The 19,661-nt window shown below is 38.4% G+C and overlaps 1 protein-coding gene across 1 annotated transcript in view; it reads right to left on the reverse strand.

The window, feature by feature from the left end:
- The window catches only part of LOC139743682 (limbic system-associated membrane protein-like), a 37,586-nt gene extending 19,503 nt beyond the window's left edge, over positions 1 to 18,083 (reverse strand). The window contains exons 1-3 of the mRNA XM_071654141.1: positions 17,996 to 18,083; positions 16,822 to 16,965; positions 14,247 to 14,453 (exon numbers count right to left, since the gene is read on the reverse strand). Coding sequence (XP_071510242.1) covers positions 14,247 to 14,453; positions 16,822 to 16,965; positions 17,996 to 18,083 — 439 coding nt within the window. The remainder of the gene's footprint in view (positions 1 to 14,246; positions 14,454 to 16,821; positions 16,966 to 17,995) is intronic.
- Positions 18,084 to 19,661: the final 1,578 nt, after the last annotated feature.

Genomic DNA, 19,661 nt, shown 5'->3' on the forward strand with positions numbered 1-19,661 from the left:
GTTAAATGTGTAAAAATGCACACACATACCTATTGACCGATTCTGTGACGCGCTATGTGTAATTTTGGCATGGGCAGCGCCATTACTGGGTGTCTCAGCCGACCCCCCCCCCCCTTCCCACTCCCCACCCCTCTCCCTACATTAGCACGCGCGCAGAATGAAAAACTGCTTTAGCCAATGGGCGTCTCGTACTGAGTGCGCGAATGCTTGCTTAGTGCGCGAACCTTTGTTACAAGTGGGTGATACATGTTGCCCGGGGGTGGGGGAGAGCAGGGGGGGGGGGGGGGGGTCGGCTGAGACACCCACTATGGCTGCGCCCAGTGCCGTATAATGTCTGCTGCCCTCAACGAACCCGAATCGGTCAATAGACAGATAATAAACGTGGCACACAGAGAGTTAACGACACAAACATTACTATTTGCACTTTGAAATGTATAACATCTTTCTCAGTCCAGCATTAGAACATTTTCATTGCAAAGTGAGCTAAGCGCCATTATTTAAACATTTTAAAGTACGTCCATCGTCAGATAGAGCAAAATTAAACCTGTCCGGTAATACCTCACTTGAAACATAAGGAATATGATTATGATTAAAAATATCCCTTATTTTCTGACTATTTTCTTTTTTGGCAGTTTCGTCACAAATATCTCAACTTAACAAGAATGGAGTTAGCTCATCATTAATTCATGGCAAAGCTGAATACGCATTCAAAATATTAATACTGATTTCATTTGAAGCTAAACACAAGGCTATATACGTAATAGGTATTATAGTACGTTCTACAAGGAAAAGATTAAACGTATACCCTATAAGCCCAATTGATCTGCATTTTTCTCTGTAGATTCCCTAATCTGAAATTTGGTAATATTATGTTCTATCAGTGACGGTACCCTCTCCCTTTATATATATATATATATATATATATATATATATATTCGATTTTGTTTCTCCTTCTCCAATATAATTATTGGAAAAATTATGTTTTAGGGTTAATTCCCCTGTAACCACCATGCTGCTAACAGCCAATCGAGACTAATTGTCTTTTGTCCGACCTGCATGATGCGTTCCAGTCACAGTAATCTCTTTACAGAGAATGAGGTCTACATACATACAGTCAAGAATACCACCCAACTATATCATAATCATGCACCCCATCCCGGAAGTGACTACTGTCGTAGACGATCACACTCGTGCATTATAGCATTATAACAGTATTAACTTTAACCGACGTCTTAGCTGTTGTCACGAGATCGGAAGTACACATCAATCCTGCAGACTCCAAGATATATTTGGGACAGTTGCTCGTCTCTCACATTTGTATTCAGTGCATGTGTGGTGCTTAAGTCAGGCAAGATATCAAAACTTGGCGGGAACGTGCGGCCAACACGACAAAGGACCGCTGCTAGCCGTTGATCAATACGCACTCACGTTGTAATCGTCACCTTAACGTTCCTTATTGCTCTCTTGAGCATTCCTGTGTTTGTTAGGCAATGATATACTTTTAGCTAATAAGACAAATATATATATACGTAAGTGGATGTCTGCTCCTCTTTAAAGTTGCCTCTTGTTAATGAGGCAAAGTCATTACGCAAAGCAGCATCAAAATGAGATCATAGATGGATTCGAATGTTTCACATGATTTCAAAAGAAGGCCTACCTACGCGGGGTACAATCACAAAACCAAAACGTTGATCTCATTTATCTGTAAATTTCTCACTATTCCTCTGGTTTGGGGATTATGATAGAAGTCATGTCTTTGGTCAATATTCATTGACTACAATTCCTTCTCCCTGAAAGTAACATTGGTTAGAATTCCATAACAGTCAAACGCACTTCATTTCTAATGAAGCGAATTCCGCCTGATTGCTTTTATATATTTACCAACAAGTTTTATGGATCTACACTTCTTTAAAGCACTCTTGTACATATGAATTATCTATACATTAAAAAGTAGTTAAAAGTAGTTGACCTGACTGTAGACTAGTCATCGCCTTCCAATATAGGTTATCACGTACATGACACGGGGCATTTGTATCAGCAAAGTGCAATCGGGAATTCTCACCGGACCATGTTCTAGGTCACACATAATTTGCTTGTATGTGTCATGGCGGCGACGTCACACTCGAAGCTGTTTGAATGGTTTCATGAACACACAACAGAGAAAGAAACGGGGAGGAAAGAACGAATTGGTTTTGAATGAAGAAAAGACAGAGGAAGGGAAAAAAAGAACGAAAGACAAGGAGAGAGAGAGGCTGATTTTGTCAGAGGGATCAAAGCCTTCATGTTTGCATGCATCAAGTGAAAAAAGTATGTGAGTATGAGCGTGTAGGAGCGTGTGAGAGATCTACATGCATATTCAGTGATATTAGAAAGTGTGTACTTTCAAGTATTAACTTTGATACAGAGGTGTGCGGTTGTGTGTGTATTATAGGAAACATTCCGTATGCATGTGTGGGCATTTGCCTAAAGCGTTTGCCTAAAAGATTTGCCTTGTCTTAACTAACTAAATTATGTTCCTTCGCCATTATGTGGAGTCATTAGCTCCCTTGAATATTTGTATTATTCAAATACATCGACAATCTTCACATAAAAATATCTTTCCCTTTATGCAGATGATTCTTATCATTAAAGAATATCGGATTAATCTTCTCTTCTTCAAAATTCATGTTAAGATAATCTGAAAGATTATAAAAAGAAAATCATTCGGATAAAGCGTAATTTGTATCGAAAGAACATAGAAGAACCTCAGTGAATATATAAAAAGTTCATTTATACGCAGTATTGAAATATAGTATTTAGTGCAATACGTTGCAAGAAGCAACATCATTATCATAATCATTTGTTTTATAAAGTACGTAACAATAGAAAAGGCACACGGTGTGTTATAGATGACATTCTAAGTAAAACCAAGAATAAAATGCTATAGATTACTTTCCTTCCACTTCAAAGTTTGTCGTGATTTTCTACACAAGCGAACCTATTCAGATTCTCTTTTTTTTTCAAAGAAGCACAAAATCAAATGAGATTCCTAAGATTGTTATCGAGTTTCAAAGAAACAAGTCTTGGTAATGCTGACTGAAATTAAAAAGAAAAATAGTTATTACCATGTTATTCCTCTGTGTAATGTTTTTAACAATTCATTTGAACAAGATGTCTTCCCATGCTCATTAATGATTGTCAGATTTTTTTTAAAATCTTTAGAAATGGTAACACTTCAATCCCATCTAACTGTTAGTCTATATGTCGAGACCTCTATTTTTCTAGACTGTATGAAAAAGTTGTTTGCCAACAGCTTTTGTTTTACCTGTACATAGTAAAAATATATCGTATGCAAAACCATTTAGATTAAGACCAGGGCATATATGCATGATATTACTATGACTGACTGCATCAGCCAATGCATTCTTTTAGATTAATTAGGGTACTACGGTATCAGGGGATAACTTATGATGGATTCTTAAAGGACAAGTTCACCTTCATAAACATAAAGATTGAGAGAATGTAGCAATATTAGTAGAACACATCATCGAAAGTTTGAGGAAAATTGGACAATCCGTTCAAAAGTTATGAATTTTTGAAGTTTTTGTGCAGTAACCGCTGGATGAGAAGACTACGGCAGTGTGTGAATAACTTAGATGTCACATGCGTACAACAATATAAGGAAAATATAAAGAGAATTTCACAAAATTTCATCTTTTGAAAAAAGTACACATTCCCCCTACTCGTTACCGACAAATGTTATGGGTAATATTATTCCCCCTGCCTTTAGAAAGAGGCAAGTCAAGTGCTCTTTTATTATGCGAAAAAAGTGAAAATATGTTGAATTTTCTTTACATTTTCTTTATACTCTTGTACGCATATGACTCACAAGCTGTAGTAGTCTCCTCATCCAGCGGTTCCAACACAAAAATTTTTAAAATTCATAACTATTGCATCGATTGTCCAATTTTCCTCAAACTTTCACTGATGTGTTCTACTAATATTGTTGCATTCTCTCAATCCTTATGTTTATGAAGGTGAACTTTTCCTTTAACAATCTTCAAAACTGTAAGCAGAATGTTTTTCGTTCATTCTTCTCTATCCTCTGCGTGCCCACACAAATTCCCTGCACACAAGTTTGTGTGTGAAATTTTTGCACACTTGGCTCATTCCAAGGCGGTTCTAGAGAATGGAGTCACAACCGTCTTATTTCCTTTGCTGGATGTTCGAAGCCGCCGCTCAAAAATATTTGAAGCATGTGCCAAACAGTTTCATTTGTGGAAATTAAGCGGAAAAGTGATAAAACCAGCTTTCCAGGATGGTACAGTGTTAAACATTTTCACATGATACAGCTCTGACTTACACTTTTGCGTAAATTTCTGGACGGAATTTACTTTTGTTTAACATGCTTTATCATTACGTGAAATTTCATTTCATTTATGAATGAATAAGCAAAATATGGCCAACAATATGATAACGTTCAAAATTAATCTCCAGATTACTCAGCAAGACGGCGGCGTCGAACATCGATCATCAAAGGCACAAGTGCACCTGTGGAATTCTTTTGTACATCAATAGAAATCTGAGAATTGCTTGAATAATTACAGCCAGTTGGAAATCCCATGTATAAAACCTCCTTGCTCATTCCCTACCGGAGAGAACACAGTGTCCCACAGTGTGTTCACAGTGTGGTCACATACTCAACTATGATGTGAAAACGCTCGAATTAACAGTGTGGAGATGATTTCACACTGTGGTTTGGTTTTCACAGAGTGTTCATATGGTAATGTTCTGTGTCACACTGTGAACTGATGAATTCACAATGTGCTCACACTGTTAAAACGCTCGAATTTAACAGTGTAGTGTGGAAAGATTTCACACTGTGTTCACACTGTGTTGACACTGTGTTCACACTGTGTTGACACTGTGTTTCTTACACTGTTGGACACTGTGTTCTTTCCAGCAGGGATAGAAGTAGGCCCGAATTCACAAAGGTGGTCTAAATTCAAACCATGGTTTATGTTTATTTTTTCGCGTAGATATGATTGACAGATTGCGTACGCTAACAGGCATCCAGTAAAAAGACGTGCATTGATGCGCGCATGTATTGGTACGCCTATCTAACGCTTATTTTAGACCATGGTCTAAATTTGTACCATGGTCTGAGTTTAAACCACCTTCGTGAATTCGGGCCATTGGTTTATGTCGATGTACCTCAGCAATCCGTTTTAGGCCCATTGCTTTTCATGAAGTATCTGAAAGATTTGTTAATAACATTTAAATCAATTTCAGATGTCTACGGTAATAACAGATATGCATATCAATGGCAGTGATATGCGCTTCATTATCATTACTACTACTGCTACTACTACCAGCGCCACGAGCACTGAAAAGTGGACCTGTGTGCTATACAAGTAGCAATTATTATTATTATTATTATTATTATTATTATTATCATTGTTATTATTACTTCTAAACTGCTTTTATTATTGTAACTTATCTTGCTCAGGTAAAGATTGATAGATATATGTTTTTGTATTTAATCAGATTTGTGAGAAATTAATTGAATTGAATCACATCAAATTGCTGTTACGCCAAACTTCTTAACCTCAGCAATAATAACTTCTCTTTGGTAAGTCCGAAAATATGAGGATTGTTATGGGCAGATGGAGTTACAAACATTCATGTCTTGCGTCAGTATACATCTAAAAGCAAAAGCAAAGCAGATGAGGTTATGATGGGAAGACGTCACAAGTCTCTATTCGCGTGATAACAGTTTTCTATTCTAACACAAATTTAAGAGATGAGGAATATAATCATCTAATCTGCTCTAATGTCTCGATGAATAAGGGATTATTACTTTGCGAAAGGAAGGGATTATGATTTATAAATTCCGAAAAGACGTTAATAACATTCGTGTACATAATGTGTAATCCATTGCAACTGATTGACAAATTGCCCTACATCGCCGTAAATAATGTAAATTTTTCCTCGACGGAAACATGTCATGAATTTGAATGTGCAATCCAGTAGATGGTTTCATTTGTCACCGTGCATCACAAAGCCGACAAAAGTCGCATTCCCTGACTTTATGTAATGACTCAAAATCGATGGAACCAGTTAACCTAGTCACTGTTAGGATTTGCATATTTTCTGAAAGAGCAATTCACCTTCTACATTATTCCTAAGTTAAGTTTACTATTAAAAAAAAACGAAAGGGAATTCTGTTTTTAGCTGTTTTTCCAGAACAACTATTTGTAGGTAGTATATTGAGTAAGAGTCCCCTTTTCATTTCTTTAAAAAAAAACTTTTACACATTCTTCACTTTGAACTCTAAGAACTTTTGTCAGAATGATACTACAGCTTTGAAAGTTAGCATTAGTCGTGGACAGATAGAGTATACGCAATATCAGCTCCATCCGATGATCCTTCGATTGATATTATTGTGGCGTTTTGCCTCCTGCTTTTGTCCTAATAATTGCACAGAGAACTGCTTGGCATGGTCAAGCGCTTGAATAAGCCCTCAACGTCAAAGCCTCTTTATATCTCCTTAAACACTTTTCTAGAGTGTGTTCCTTCTTTCAATTATTTGTATGAATTAAGAAAGTCCATTCTTGTTGAGTAATACATGATTTTAAGGATTAAAATCTGCTCTTTCAAAATCTGCCCTTGAGTAAAAATTCCAGTCTGCCGACTTTTGGTTGGTTTTGAGATGCAGGATCAAATTTGCCTAAGCGATTGTGACCATCATAGCTAAGTCGACAAAACAAGTTTAACAAATACATTGTAGTAGCAGCTCAGAGAGAATTAGTCTTCTCCAAGACTTTATGATCATTATTGTCATGGAACTGTGAACGCATGCTTTGATAAAATGCTGTTTCAGCGCATCATCATGTCTATCGCCACAAATAGTTCATTACATGTTGTTCTTGCAACTACCGGTCACTGAAAACATTTCATTTTTTTTTTTGAATTCACATCATCAATTGCTAACAAATAAAATAACGAAGCAAAGTAAACAAAGAAACAAAATAATCTTTGGCGGAATAACCGCGAAATACCACAACTTTCTGATTGCGATCTGCTTTTAACAAACTGTGAAAGTTATATTTGTTTCTTTTATATTTTTTATTCAAGTGTAGAGTGTTCCTTATCCATATCTTATGACCCGTTTATCAAGGTTTACCTCAGCGAGGATTCTCCCTCAGAGAAAAAGAATGCAGTTGAATGCACTGGAATATATTATAATTCAAATTCAACACGGATAGCAGCGCATTGCGTCACTTCGACGCTTGTGGCGGCCCCTGAATACCCAACTACATTAGTTCACACTTTGCTTGGCCCGCATGGTTTGAAAATACATTTATGTACGTGGCTAGAACTGCAAAAGAGGAGACAGCTACCTTTTAATGTAAGCTGGATATTGCCACACATACACATATAATACGAGAAAGCTCATTGTGATCCGAGTATACATTCAACACGTGACACTCTCTGTCAACGAAAGTATTCTAGCGTAAGTCTGCGATAGAAACGGCACTCTTATTTACGGTATTTATGTGCATGTGTTTGTTTTTTGTTTTTTGTTTTTTGGTGTGTGTGCGTGTGTGTGTGTGTGTGTGTTAGATGGCAGTGTGTGCATACATGCGTGAACACTGAAATACCGACGTCGAGGCGCCACGTTACCCATGTTAATATTTGTCAAACGCCATAATGATCACGTCACGCACTTAATGATGAAGAGAGAGAGAGAGAGAGGGAGAGAGAGATAATCATACAAAAATCATGTCGCAATTCGTGCGCGCACCACCTTTGCGCTGCGTGCGTACGCTTGTGCGTACTTACCGAATTGTAATAGATTGATATAGGCATAAACGTACATCACATTAGAGGGTCTATACAATAAATAGCACAATGTATGAAACAGTCAATAAGCACAGTTGCATCACTCCAGTTGTTGCTCTCAAATTATGTCAACAGTTTATAAATCTATTCTACATGCACAGTTAGCAATATATTCTTCTCCTTTTTCTTAGAATCATTTTACTTATACGTCAAATTATTTTCAAGGCATGATATAGCTGCACTATTTGCTTCTCCGCAGTTTTGGAGGCTTTCCTACCTAGATAACCAAAATGCACCTCATAAAAAATCCTGATAAGTAAAACAAAGTCAAGGTAGCACAGCTCACGTTAAGGGGTGGTAGAACTCTTTAAGGTACTTGTAGCTCACTGACGTTGAAAATAGTGTGCTGGAAACGGTTGTTAAAAACAAAGAAGAAAGATGAGACAATCCTTGATATTCAATATATGAAGAGTTTGTTCGCAAAAACCGATAAGTCCATATTTACCAAATGGAGATATTTGGGATTAAAGGGCAAGAAAAATAAAGAGAATAGTAAGAAAATTGTTGCTTCTTTCGACCATAACTTCAAAAAATGTACCTTTATATGTAGTGACCAATATATCATTTAAAATGTATCATTTTGTACTTTATCACAGAGACCGTACTTCAAAATCGTCAAAAATTGACTTATCGGTTTTTGCAAACAAACTCTTCATATATATATATATATATATATATATATATATATATTATACATATATATATATATATATATATATATACATATATATATATATATATATTATACATATATATATATATATATATATACATATATATATATATATATATATATATTCATATTCAATCTTACTCTATTGATAATGAATTCACTTATGGTGTATAGCTTGAAGAGCAAACATAAACTCATCCCGGGGCTACGAACATCTTCAAGTCAGACTAATGGATTTCGCAGAATAATTTCTATTGTTCCAGAGCAAGGGTGGCCTAATTTTTGCTGCCAGTCAATTAAAATCTTAATTTCCTCTCCGTCAGTGTAACGGTACATTCCGTAGGTTTTCGTACTGAGCACAACGAATGTGCGTGAATGTGTAGATCACATCTTATAGTACACGTCAGTCAACATTTTCCTTTTACGACTCTACGATGCTATTTTTTTTTTTTGGGGGGGGGGGTGTTATGGGGATGTATAAGGTGAAAAAAAGAAACTTTAAGTTGATATCATTGCTCAGATGGATTAAGTATAACATGTTTCCATTAAAGGCATCATTTTCCATTTGTAGACGAAACAAAAACCCAGCATTAGTGTTTCATATTGTATTGTTAATTAGTATTATTTCATAAGTATTGTTAGATATTCAAAATGTGAACACTAGTTGTAATAAAAACGTTTCCAGACTAAACAGTCTACTGTTATAGTTTAATGAGAAAAATGTTTTAGGCTTTATTGCAAAAAAAAAAATGGAAGGATGTTTTGTGATACACCTACCTACACATACGCATCAAAAGTGATGTCTTGAACATTCTTCTTTTTTAAAAAAGAAATCACTGCTGCCAAAGGTAAACAGGACCTTTTAGAGATATTGACAGGTATCGTTACACGAAGTCAGCAAAAACAAGCCAAGAGACACGTGTCGGGATTTATCCTCTGCCCGACGAAAAAACAAAATAATCTGCATTCTAAGCAGAGAAACTTCACTGGAAACAGCAGTGCCCTTTTTTTGGCGATTAATGTTCATGGGACGTTTGATTTCTCTCTTTTTTTTTAAGGGGGGGGGGGGGGTAGGGGATGTATACAGTGAGGAAAGACATGAAGTGAGCTTTTACACTGCAAAAACATCGGTGTTAGATTTAACATCATGGGTGTTAAATCTAACACCGATCAAACTTCAATAGAGGACCACACCCACAGGTGTTGAAAATGTATTGTGACGGTGTTAAAAAGTGTTCGCCTGGCACTTCGTGGTGTTAATTTGACACTGCGGCTGGTGATATTTTGACACTGCGCTAGAGTTAGTTCAATAATGACACCGCATGGTGTTGATTTGATATTGGTGGTGTTAATTTCTATGGTATATCACCCGTCCAGCTTCAATAAGGGACCACACCAACTGGTGTTACTGTGGTGTAAATGTGTTTACACATTTTTTTTTCAAAAATCAAGTACTTTATCGGAAAGTTCTTTATCGTCTTGATGAAGTTCAAAATTAACAAGAAGTGCAGTAACTAAGAAACTACTCAAAAAACAATTTTAAATTTTGAAATGACACCCGGAGGTGTTAATCTAACACCATGAATGAGCACCGGAAATTTAACACCAGCTCGGTGTTTCATATTTAACACCGGACTTTTTGCAGTGTAGTTGATATGTGTCATTGCTCTAATGGATTTAGCATAACATGTTTCAATGAAGAGATACAGGTATCGTAACACGAAGTCAGCAAAAATAAGCAGTAAAATAGACACGTGTCGGGAGGGGACATGAATTGTCCTTTGCTCGACAACAAAGAAAAAAAAGAAAAGAAGATGATCTGCATTCTAAGCAGAGAAATTTCACTGGAAATAGCAGTGTCCTTTTTTAGCGGTTAATGTTCATGGGACGTTTGATTCCAGGACAGGAGCTTGGTGTAATATCCACAGTAGAATACATATCATCACAGTCTCATCTACATCATTGGTAAAGCGGGGCAAAATGACCACGTGATGACGGCTGACGCCAAGCAAAATTTGATAATGCGCACCAGTTTCAACTTCTTAGAATAATAGTCTTTTCTTAGTAATCAATGCGATCTTCCGTTCATTTTGATCTCCCCGTTGTCTAATTACGTAGATATGTCTCCGTTGTAAATTACCTTCATCTCTTGTTTGTTAAGATCGTTAATCGGTGTGACAGAAATGATAATTGTTAGCCTGCTGTCAGTATCTTTCACCCTCTCTCTCTCTCTCTCTCTCTCTCTCTCTTTATATATATATATATATATATATATATATATATATATATATATATAATATATCTGTATCCGCCTGTACATATACAATCCACAAGCCAGCACCCCGAACACCCAAGCCCAGCATCCACATCAACTGAAGGTAAACAATAAAATATGTATATGTTGTGTATTTTTTTTCTTTTTTTGCCGATTACAGACCAAGTTGTATCAAGATATTGCATAGCTAGGCAATCATCCATGTTCTGAATGATATTATGTCTATGTGTTTTCCATACAACAGGCGATGTATGTGATATGTTATGTTGATACGTTGTTACTTTGTGATATTTAGATATATCCAATTTGTTGTTGTTATTTTTTCAAAGTAACCTCAAGTTCATGATTTTACGTATTCAACACACATTGTAGCTCTACATCCCACAAGTAATGTTTTAAGCAGAGTAATGCTGTAAGGAGTCCCATCAGTTTTCTTATCTGTTAACGTAGCCGTGATGAAGGTACACTGACGGACCGATAGCTCGGCGGTCATTAAACCTGTTGAAATCCATAGCTACACCTACCACCGCTCCTTCCGACTTCTCATGGCTATTATCAGTGAAGTTTCGAGTAAACCAAACAATCCGTTCAATGGTTACGAATGTGTACAGTTTTACTAAATCAATGTGATGTTATTTTTCGATATCATAAAGAAAGATAAAAGCAATTCAAGCGAGTTCTGCAGAAATTTGAAATGACATTTGGACTTATTTCCATTTTCATTTTCTAGCATTGGTAGCATAAGTATTATAACGAAAGAGCACCTGACTCCTTTATGTCAAAAGACAGGTAAAATGATATTAACCTGGACATAATTATGTCAGTAATATGTGGAAGGAATCTATTCTTCTCATTGAATAAATAGAAATAATAAAACATGATCGTCAACAACATATTACAGGGAATTATGAATCAAAATGCAGTTGTGATTACTTTGTGATCTCTTCGATGTGGAATATAAACGTAATTCGTAATGGAAGACGCCTCTCGTGCAGTCAAGTAAGCTTCAAATTGTGTAGCCTTTTGTAAAGGCGGCTCGCAATGGACTCTCGCATACGGCGGGCGGTGGACTCGCGCGCACACAGAGCTCGCCGGTCGCGCGCTGGTGTGGGCGAGTCCATAGCTCTCTGTGTGCGTGTGCTGAAATCATAATAGCGAGCTGCCTTTGCAAAAGGCCTCAAATTGTGTAAACCTCTCCTATCTCTTTTTCTCCCGCACTCTGTTATCGTCTGCGGGACTAATCGGCAAATTAATGTACAAACTGTTTGCTGGAGCGTACAGACTGGAAGATGGAAAATCTATTATTCAAACTGTGGCAAAATTAATTCATGTCATCGGTAGCGGCCCGAGCGAGAAAACTTGCCTCCCCCTTCCCCGAATCTATGGCGTGGAAAGCATGCCGCTCTGACAAATGGATAATCTCTTTGTGTGTCTTCATCTATATTTGATGCTCAATTGAAATAGAAAGTTGGTAATATAATGAAGCTAATAATTACCCTCCTCCACCCCTCCCCCATTCAAAATTGGAACACGAAATGCTCTTTCCATCACGCTGTGCTCGCGTTGGTTGTGTTGCTGCTGTATAGACTGATAATTATGCCGATCACACGAGCATGTATTATTCTGACAAAACAAAGTGCAAAAATAGTCGTTATCATATTTCATGAAAAAAAAAACCAAGGGTCTTGCGCTCACTTCAGCATAGCAAGGTCACCTTCCACACGATGTCATGCTTGCAGAGTATGTCTTAAAGGGGAAATCCAGGCCAAACATAAGTTACATTTGTAGTCTGATAAGAAAGAGTAAAAGGTTACGAGTTCAACGGTACAATTTTGTTCGAAATCGGACAAAAATAAGGAAGTTGTGACATTTGGAAATGTCGCTATTTTTGTGAAACAATTCTTGAACAGTCAATATGAATATGCAAATGGAAATGTGAGCATGTCATCCCCTCACAACTTACCACACTGCAAAAAGTCCGGTGTTAAATAGTGAACACCGAGCTGGTGTTAAATTTTCGGTGCTCATTTATGGTGTTAAATTAACACCTTATACGGGTGTCATTTCCAAATTTTAAACTGTTTTTTTTGAAGAGTTTCTTAGTAACTGCACTTCTTGTTGATTTTTAATTTAAACAAGACGATCAAGAATTTTACATTGAAATAGTAGATTTTTGAAAAAATGTGAAAATAAATTTACACCAAAGTAACACCAGCTGGTGTGGTCCCTTATTGAAGCTGGACGGGTGTTAAACCATTGATATTAACACCAGCAAATATCAAATCAACACCATGTGGTGTCATTTTTGAATTAACACCAGTACAGTGTCAAAATAACACCAGGTACAGTGTCAAATTAACACCACGAAGTGTCAGGTGAACACTTTTCAACACCATCACAGTGCATTTTTAACACCTGTGGGTGTGGTCCTTTATTGAAGTTTGATCGGTGTTAGATTTAACACCCGTGGTGTTAAATTTAACACCGTTGTTTTTACAGTGCATATTATAGTTCTTCGGGGCCAAAGGGGGGTGGGGGCGATACCCAATTACCATGAACAAACTTGAAACTGCAGCCACCAATGCGCTTACTCAACTTCTGGTTCAAGAGAAGAAGACTTTGAAAGATTCCTTAATTTGGAGGTCTTCATATGACAGCAAGGGTCTAGGCTTACCTGCCAATTTTTGTGACAATTCTTCTATGCGTTTTCAACAAGAAGCTCAAGGTGTCAAAAGTTTACACATGACACGACGCAAAAATTTTATCGATACCTTACATTGTATGTTTGGCTCAGCTGAAAATGAACAGAATTTGCAATATCTCATTTCTTTTGCATTGAGCATATCAGTGTAAAAGGTTGATAGAAGTGATAAGTCATCTTACTGGACGAAAAGGACAATGTTATTGTAACCTTTCCGTCACATTCGCACTCCATTTATTATTATTATTATTATCATTATTATTATTATTATTATTATTATTATTATTATTATTATCATCATCATTTCGGCAATAAAATGTCACTGTCCCATCTACAGACGTGATAGTAAGAGATTGGTATGCGGCACGTCGTTCGCAGTCAGGTATAGACCAATTGGGTTTGGGTACTATATAGCTACTGTTTTTATGGCAATTTCTAACTGGGGGGGGGGGGGGGTTAAAGTATGCCTAACAAAAGATAATTTATGCACTGACATAGCAACACACGGATCCTGGCTCATTGCATAACCCATTGAAAGTGCTTTTGTTCTTCTTTGGAATCCCCCAAGTTATGACCGCCAGAAGTTAGACCTACTGTACAGTGCTCTGAAGTCGGATTCATCTATATCATGTATGCCCGCTTCACAATAAGGCAGGTGACGCAACAGGCAGGATGAGTGATTGTTACGACATGAATAGGTTGAGAATACTCACACTCTACGACGAGTTGAAACTCCATAGAAACACTGCACCCATCCTCTGTTCTCTTCACTTGGCATATAAACGTGCCTGTGTCTCCCCGTCTGAGACGTCCAATCGTAATGTTCGAACTCGGAGGATTCATGGCTAGGTTGACATCCGCCGTGTAGCGGATGTCGCCACCCGAGACTTCGTTCCCCAGGAGTATTAAAGTGTTGGGTCCTATGAAGAACGAACGAAGCAAGAACATGTAAGAAATAGCACTACCATGACTCGTCGGTTGACTATTAAAGATAAGGGCGTTAAGGTATGTTACGGCACATTTAAGTCAATCGGCACATTTTGGTAAATTACCAAAATGAGCAAGTTACCAAAATGTGCCGTCACTATGTCACGGCACATTTTGGTAACTGTACATTTTGGTAACTTACCAAAATGTGCCGATAGTGCACCTATACCTGACGGGATCAACTGTTACCAAAATGTGCAGTTTAAAAGTGGATTTGCCTGCATATTTTGGACAATCTGCACATTTTGGTAACTGAACTATTAAACCCATGGATGGGCTTGAAATTTATAACACGGTCAAGGAGTTAAGGTGATATGGTCCTGCAGTAAAGACAGGCAAGACACTTATTTAGCTCACCCGAGCTGAATGCTCGAGTGAGCTATTGCGATTGCTTTTCGTGCGGGTTTGCTGTGTGATCTGCGTGCCAGGTGCGTGGGGCCGACAAGTCAATGAGGGAATTCCTCTAAAGAATGGCAGAAGTACCACAGAATGTCATTAATTTGGCCGCATACGGGGACTGCGAAATACGTGCGTGGGAGTTGCCTGAGAGGTGCGTTCTGCGTGTACCTCTGCGGGCAATTCCCACGGCTCACCCGCAAAAAGTTTTGGTCATGCTGTAAACTTAGCTGCGGGTAAATCGGACTTGCGTGCGCACCTCCGAGCAAATACAGGCGAGATACGCGCTTGGTACTGTCAGGTGCGGACCAACTGCGGAGAGCTCCGGGTTTCCCCGCAAGTCAAACTTCCCCAGATACGGTATGACAAGGCCTTGAGCATGTTCAAAATTGTTCCGAGTGAGTTGCGGGGGTACACGCAGAACACCAGTAGGATCAGAGACCCTTACCGGCAGCACCTTGCAGACAACTCCAACGCAGGTACTTCGCAGTACCCGTAAGTCGCTCGCAACAGAAAACGGATCGGTTTCAAAGTTCTCACGCAGGTCAAACGGAATACACGCAAGTAGAAGGTAAGTAGCACGCGTCTAGCAAATAAGACACAAGCGCGAAACTCGTAAACATTCTTGTCCGCCCGCAGAAAATTTTCCTGCGTGCTGAAAAATCCCTACTCGCAACAAGCCCGCGTAGCTTGCCCGGAAAGGTGTGACACGGTCTTACAGGCCGTGTACCATCTTTCCGGGCAAGCCTTGTGTGCGACTTGCGAAGAACAATTTTTACTACCCGGAGGTCCCCGCAGATAACCTGCACGTAACAGTACTTAGCACGTATCTCAACCGTAGTCGCCCGGAGGTGCGTACGCAAATCCCTTTTACCCGTAACCATGTTAAGGCCTTGTCACACCCTTCCGGGCAAGCTACGCGGGCTTGTTGCGTGTGAGGATTTTCAAGCATACCGGACAATTTCTGAGGGCGGACAAGGATTTGGGCGAGTTGTGCATGTGTCTTACTTGCTGGATGCGTGCTACTTATGTTCTTCTTACGGGTATTCTGTGTGACCTGCGTGCCAGGCGCGTGGGGGCTGACAACATCTGAAGGAATGGCAGAAGTCCAACAGAAATGACAGAATGTCATTATCTTGGCCGCGTTGGCCGCATACGGGGACTGCGAAGTACCTGCGTGGGAGTTGCCTGCGAGGTGCTACTCAAAACTTGGCTGCGGGTAAATCGGGCTTGCGTGCGCAGCTCCGGGCAACTACGGGCGAGATAATTTTCCTGTGTGCTGGAAAAACCTTACTCGCAACAAGCCCGCGTAACTTGCCCGGAAAGGTGTGACACGGCCTTCAGGCTGCCGAACTCATTCGGTGGGGACAAAAACCAACTGCACTTACAATTTGTTTTTGTGATGATTGTGGAGGAGTTAGAAAGTTACCAAAATGTGCCGTCAATGTCCGGCACATTTTGGTAAATTTACCAAAATGTGCCGTAACAAGGTACCCATAACTTATAACATTAGTCGCACCTTGTCCCTGTCACACTTTGCCAAACAGCCAGATAAGACAAACGCATGAGAAACGACTGTCGATTATGGGCATCGGTTGATATCCGTCCAAATGCGTTTCATGTCCTTTTTATCCTTTGGATGAACGTTTATGTTCCGATGATTTCCGGGAGAGCGGCCAATAAACTTTGCGCATGTTTTTTTTCTCCTCGCCAAAAACGAATAGATGAATACGGCACTGATTAGTGCCAACTGGTGGCAACGATATACGTGTTATTATGTATACATTGCAAAGTCTGAATAAAGACTACTAATTAAAACACACACACACACACACACACACACACACACACACACACACACACACACACAAAGCGAGAAAGGTGGCGTAGCACGGTTGCTCTTACCTGGATTAATTGATTTCCTATGGTGCCAAAAAACGTTACAGTTGTCTGTGTTGCCGGCGAGAATGCAAGGAAAAGTTACCGAAGACCCTTCAGTGGCTGTCTTGTTTTCAGATACGCTTCTGAATCGTGGCATTGGGGCGGTACCTATCGCATACCACAGACATAAAAAGTTGAAGAGAGAAAAGTTCCTATTTTACATCATGAAATAATCATGATAAACGACAAATATTATCACAAAAAGATACAAAACCAAGTCACATAAATTTGGTTTCTTGGAAGTGATGACTAAACGCTTTTCACCATTACGAAAGTTATCAATACTACTACAGTGTATACTATTGCTATTTTTGTCATAGTTGGTAGTATTCCAAATTTATCCGAATGTTTCTTCAAATTCAATTCACATGGAATTCAAATCTCGAATTCTATACACTCTGACGTGAAATGTAAGGAGACAGTAAAAGTTTTAAGAAAGCTTTCAAGCGTATGTTACTTGAAAGGTATACTGGTTTGAATTAATAATAGATTAGCGTGATAGAAGGGTGTGTTTGTGAAAAGAGAAATGGTATCTTGTGTATTGTTAATGTGTTTGTGTATGGTTTTGTTATGTGTGTGAGTGTACGTGCGTGTGCCGACCTTTTTTGTCAGTTTTACTTTATAGAAAGATGAGACAAGGCACTGTATTTCGAAACGTCGCAACAGTGAGCTTTTTTTCCATTTTTTTTTTAAAATTCAACTAATGATCCTGTACTTCGACTGGGCGAATGAGAAGAATTCACATCAGTCAACAGTATATTTATTTTCCCTGAGATATTTTCAAATAAGGCCCATTGCCTTCTCATTAACCCTTTCACTTGATATCTTTGGTTGTTTATTTGCTCGTTTGTTTTGTCACATTGTCATGTTATACTTTCAATATACTAATGTCACACTTTTATGTATGCATGTTTTATTAAGTGAGATGAGATGAAATGAAATGAAATGAAATGAAATGAAATGAAATGAAATGAAATGAAATGAAATGAAATGAAATGAAATGAAACATGGAAAACTTTATAGACGCATCGTCGGAAAGCCTGCCGTGGGTCGTTTTGCTTACACCCAGTCGTTCTGTTTCCTTTCCCAGTAGATTGCCTAGTATATAACAACTATGCAGTGTGACACCAGTACTTACAATCTCCATCTGCCGTGGACCACTGGTAGAGCACACACACCAGGAGGAGACACCAGGTGAGAGAACACTGGACGATTGGTGGCGCCATCTCTGCAAATATTCAATTCCATGAGAGGTTATGCCCAATATCGCACATTAAAATGTGAGGTATACATCTGAACGACTAAATCTAGTGCATCGTTTGAAGTATGACCATGAAACGTATTTTACGAGAAGGAAAAGCACATTATTTACTACGATCAATAGAATACAAGATAATGATAATAATAATAATAATAATAATAATAATAATAATAATAATAATAATAGCAATAATAATAATAATAGTGGCTACTTGTATGGCGTACAGGTCCAACTTTCAGTGCTCATGGCGCTTCAAAAATGAAAAGATAGATATATACATGTATACATAATTATTTAAACATGCCAACAAAGAAGAAAATGGCAAACAAAAAACAAACATGTACCAAATAAAGAATACAATATTCCGAACATTAATGACAGCAATTACAGTTCACAGTGTGAGAGGAACAGAAACGCTTTAAGCTTGGATTTTTTAAGACGGTATACGTGTATTGGGAGTTAGGCCCTACTGTGTATTTCTCTACAAACAAGTTCATAGTAGACAACAGGTGTAACATGATTTCGCATTGGAGCCACGTGACAGTTAGTAAAGCTTTCGTATTGCTTGCACAATCGTGAATTAAGCAAAAGTGGATTCTTATTCCAGTTATCGACTCAGTGACTTTTGCATGTAGTACGTTTTAAAAACTGTCCTTTTTTTCACTGCAACAACAGATTCATTCTTAAGAACTGGTTGACAATGCACTCCAAGCACGTTTTCAACTCTTTTGCGATCGTATTTCACTGATGCGTTAAAAACAAAAGATAAAAAGTATGCACCTGGGACCAACCATACTGTCATGCAGTATGTACATCGTTTCAACTCTCGTACATTCTTACTTTGCTGCAAAATTCAAAATACACATCCTGTTATGTTGACGTTCTCTGTCGACCTCCAAGATATCATTCCAGAGAAAGATACATGGCCTTGTTACGTCGTGACAGTGTTGTTATACATTTTTATTTCATCTAGTATATGTCAGTCAGGTGAAAGTGGAAAGTAAATCATACTGCCACATGACTCAAAGGAAACTAAAGTGAGTGATTGTAACGGATTGACAAATTGCCCTCTTACCTTAATAAGCAACGATTAATCAGTGTTTTTAGTGTAGTAGACATGATAAAAACCATTGACATGCATACTCAGATTGGACGCAAAGCCGCAATCTGCTGACCGCTACACAGGGGTCGTAACCACAAGACTACGGAGCGCCGAGCTTCCGCCAGACAGTGTTGGTTCTAAACCCTTATAACAGCGGATATCGCGTATTCATTCATATGAATGAATTCTAGCTTAGAGATCAGCCCGAGTGTGTATCTTTGCTATTACTAAACACACTGAATAATCATTGCCTATTTACTTCGATGAATAGCAATTTCGTCAATCAGTTTGCGATAAAAACAACTCAACGCAAGAATTCATTGGATAATAACAAGAGTGACTATGGATGTAAAATCATTTGTTGAAATACAAAATACATAACAAACAATGTCGCTGTGGCCACTGGTATGCCTCCACCATAATCCATGGTTCTCCCAATAC

This window comes from Diadema antillarum, unplaced genomic scaffold (genome assembly GCF_040938485.1).
Source record: "Diadema antillarum isolate AM-2024a unplaced genomic scaffold, OU_Dant_1.0 seq00001103_RagTag, whole genome shotgun sequence".
In the NCBI taxonomy this organism is placed as follows: Eukaryota; Metazoa; Echinodermata; class Echinoidea; order Diadematoida; family Diadematidae; genus Diadema; species Diadema antillarum.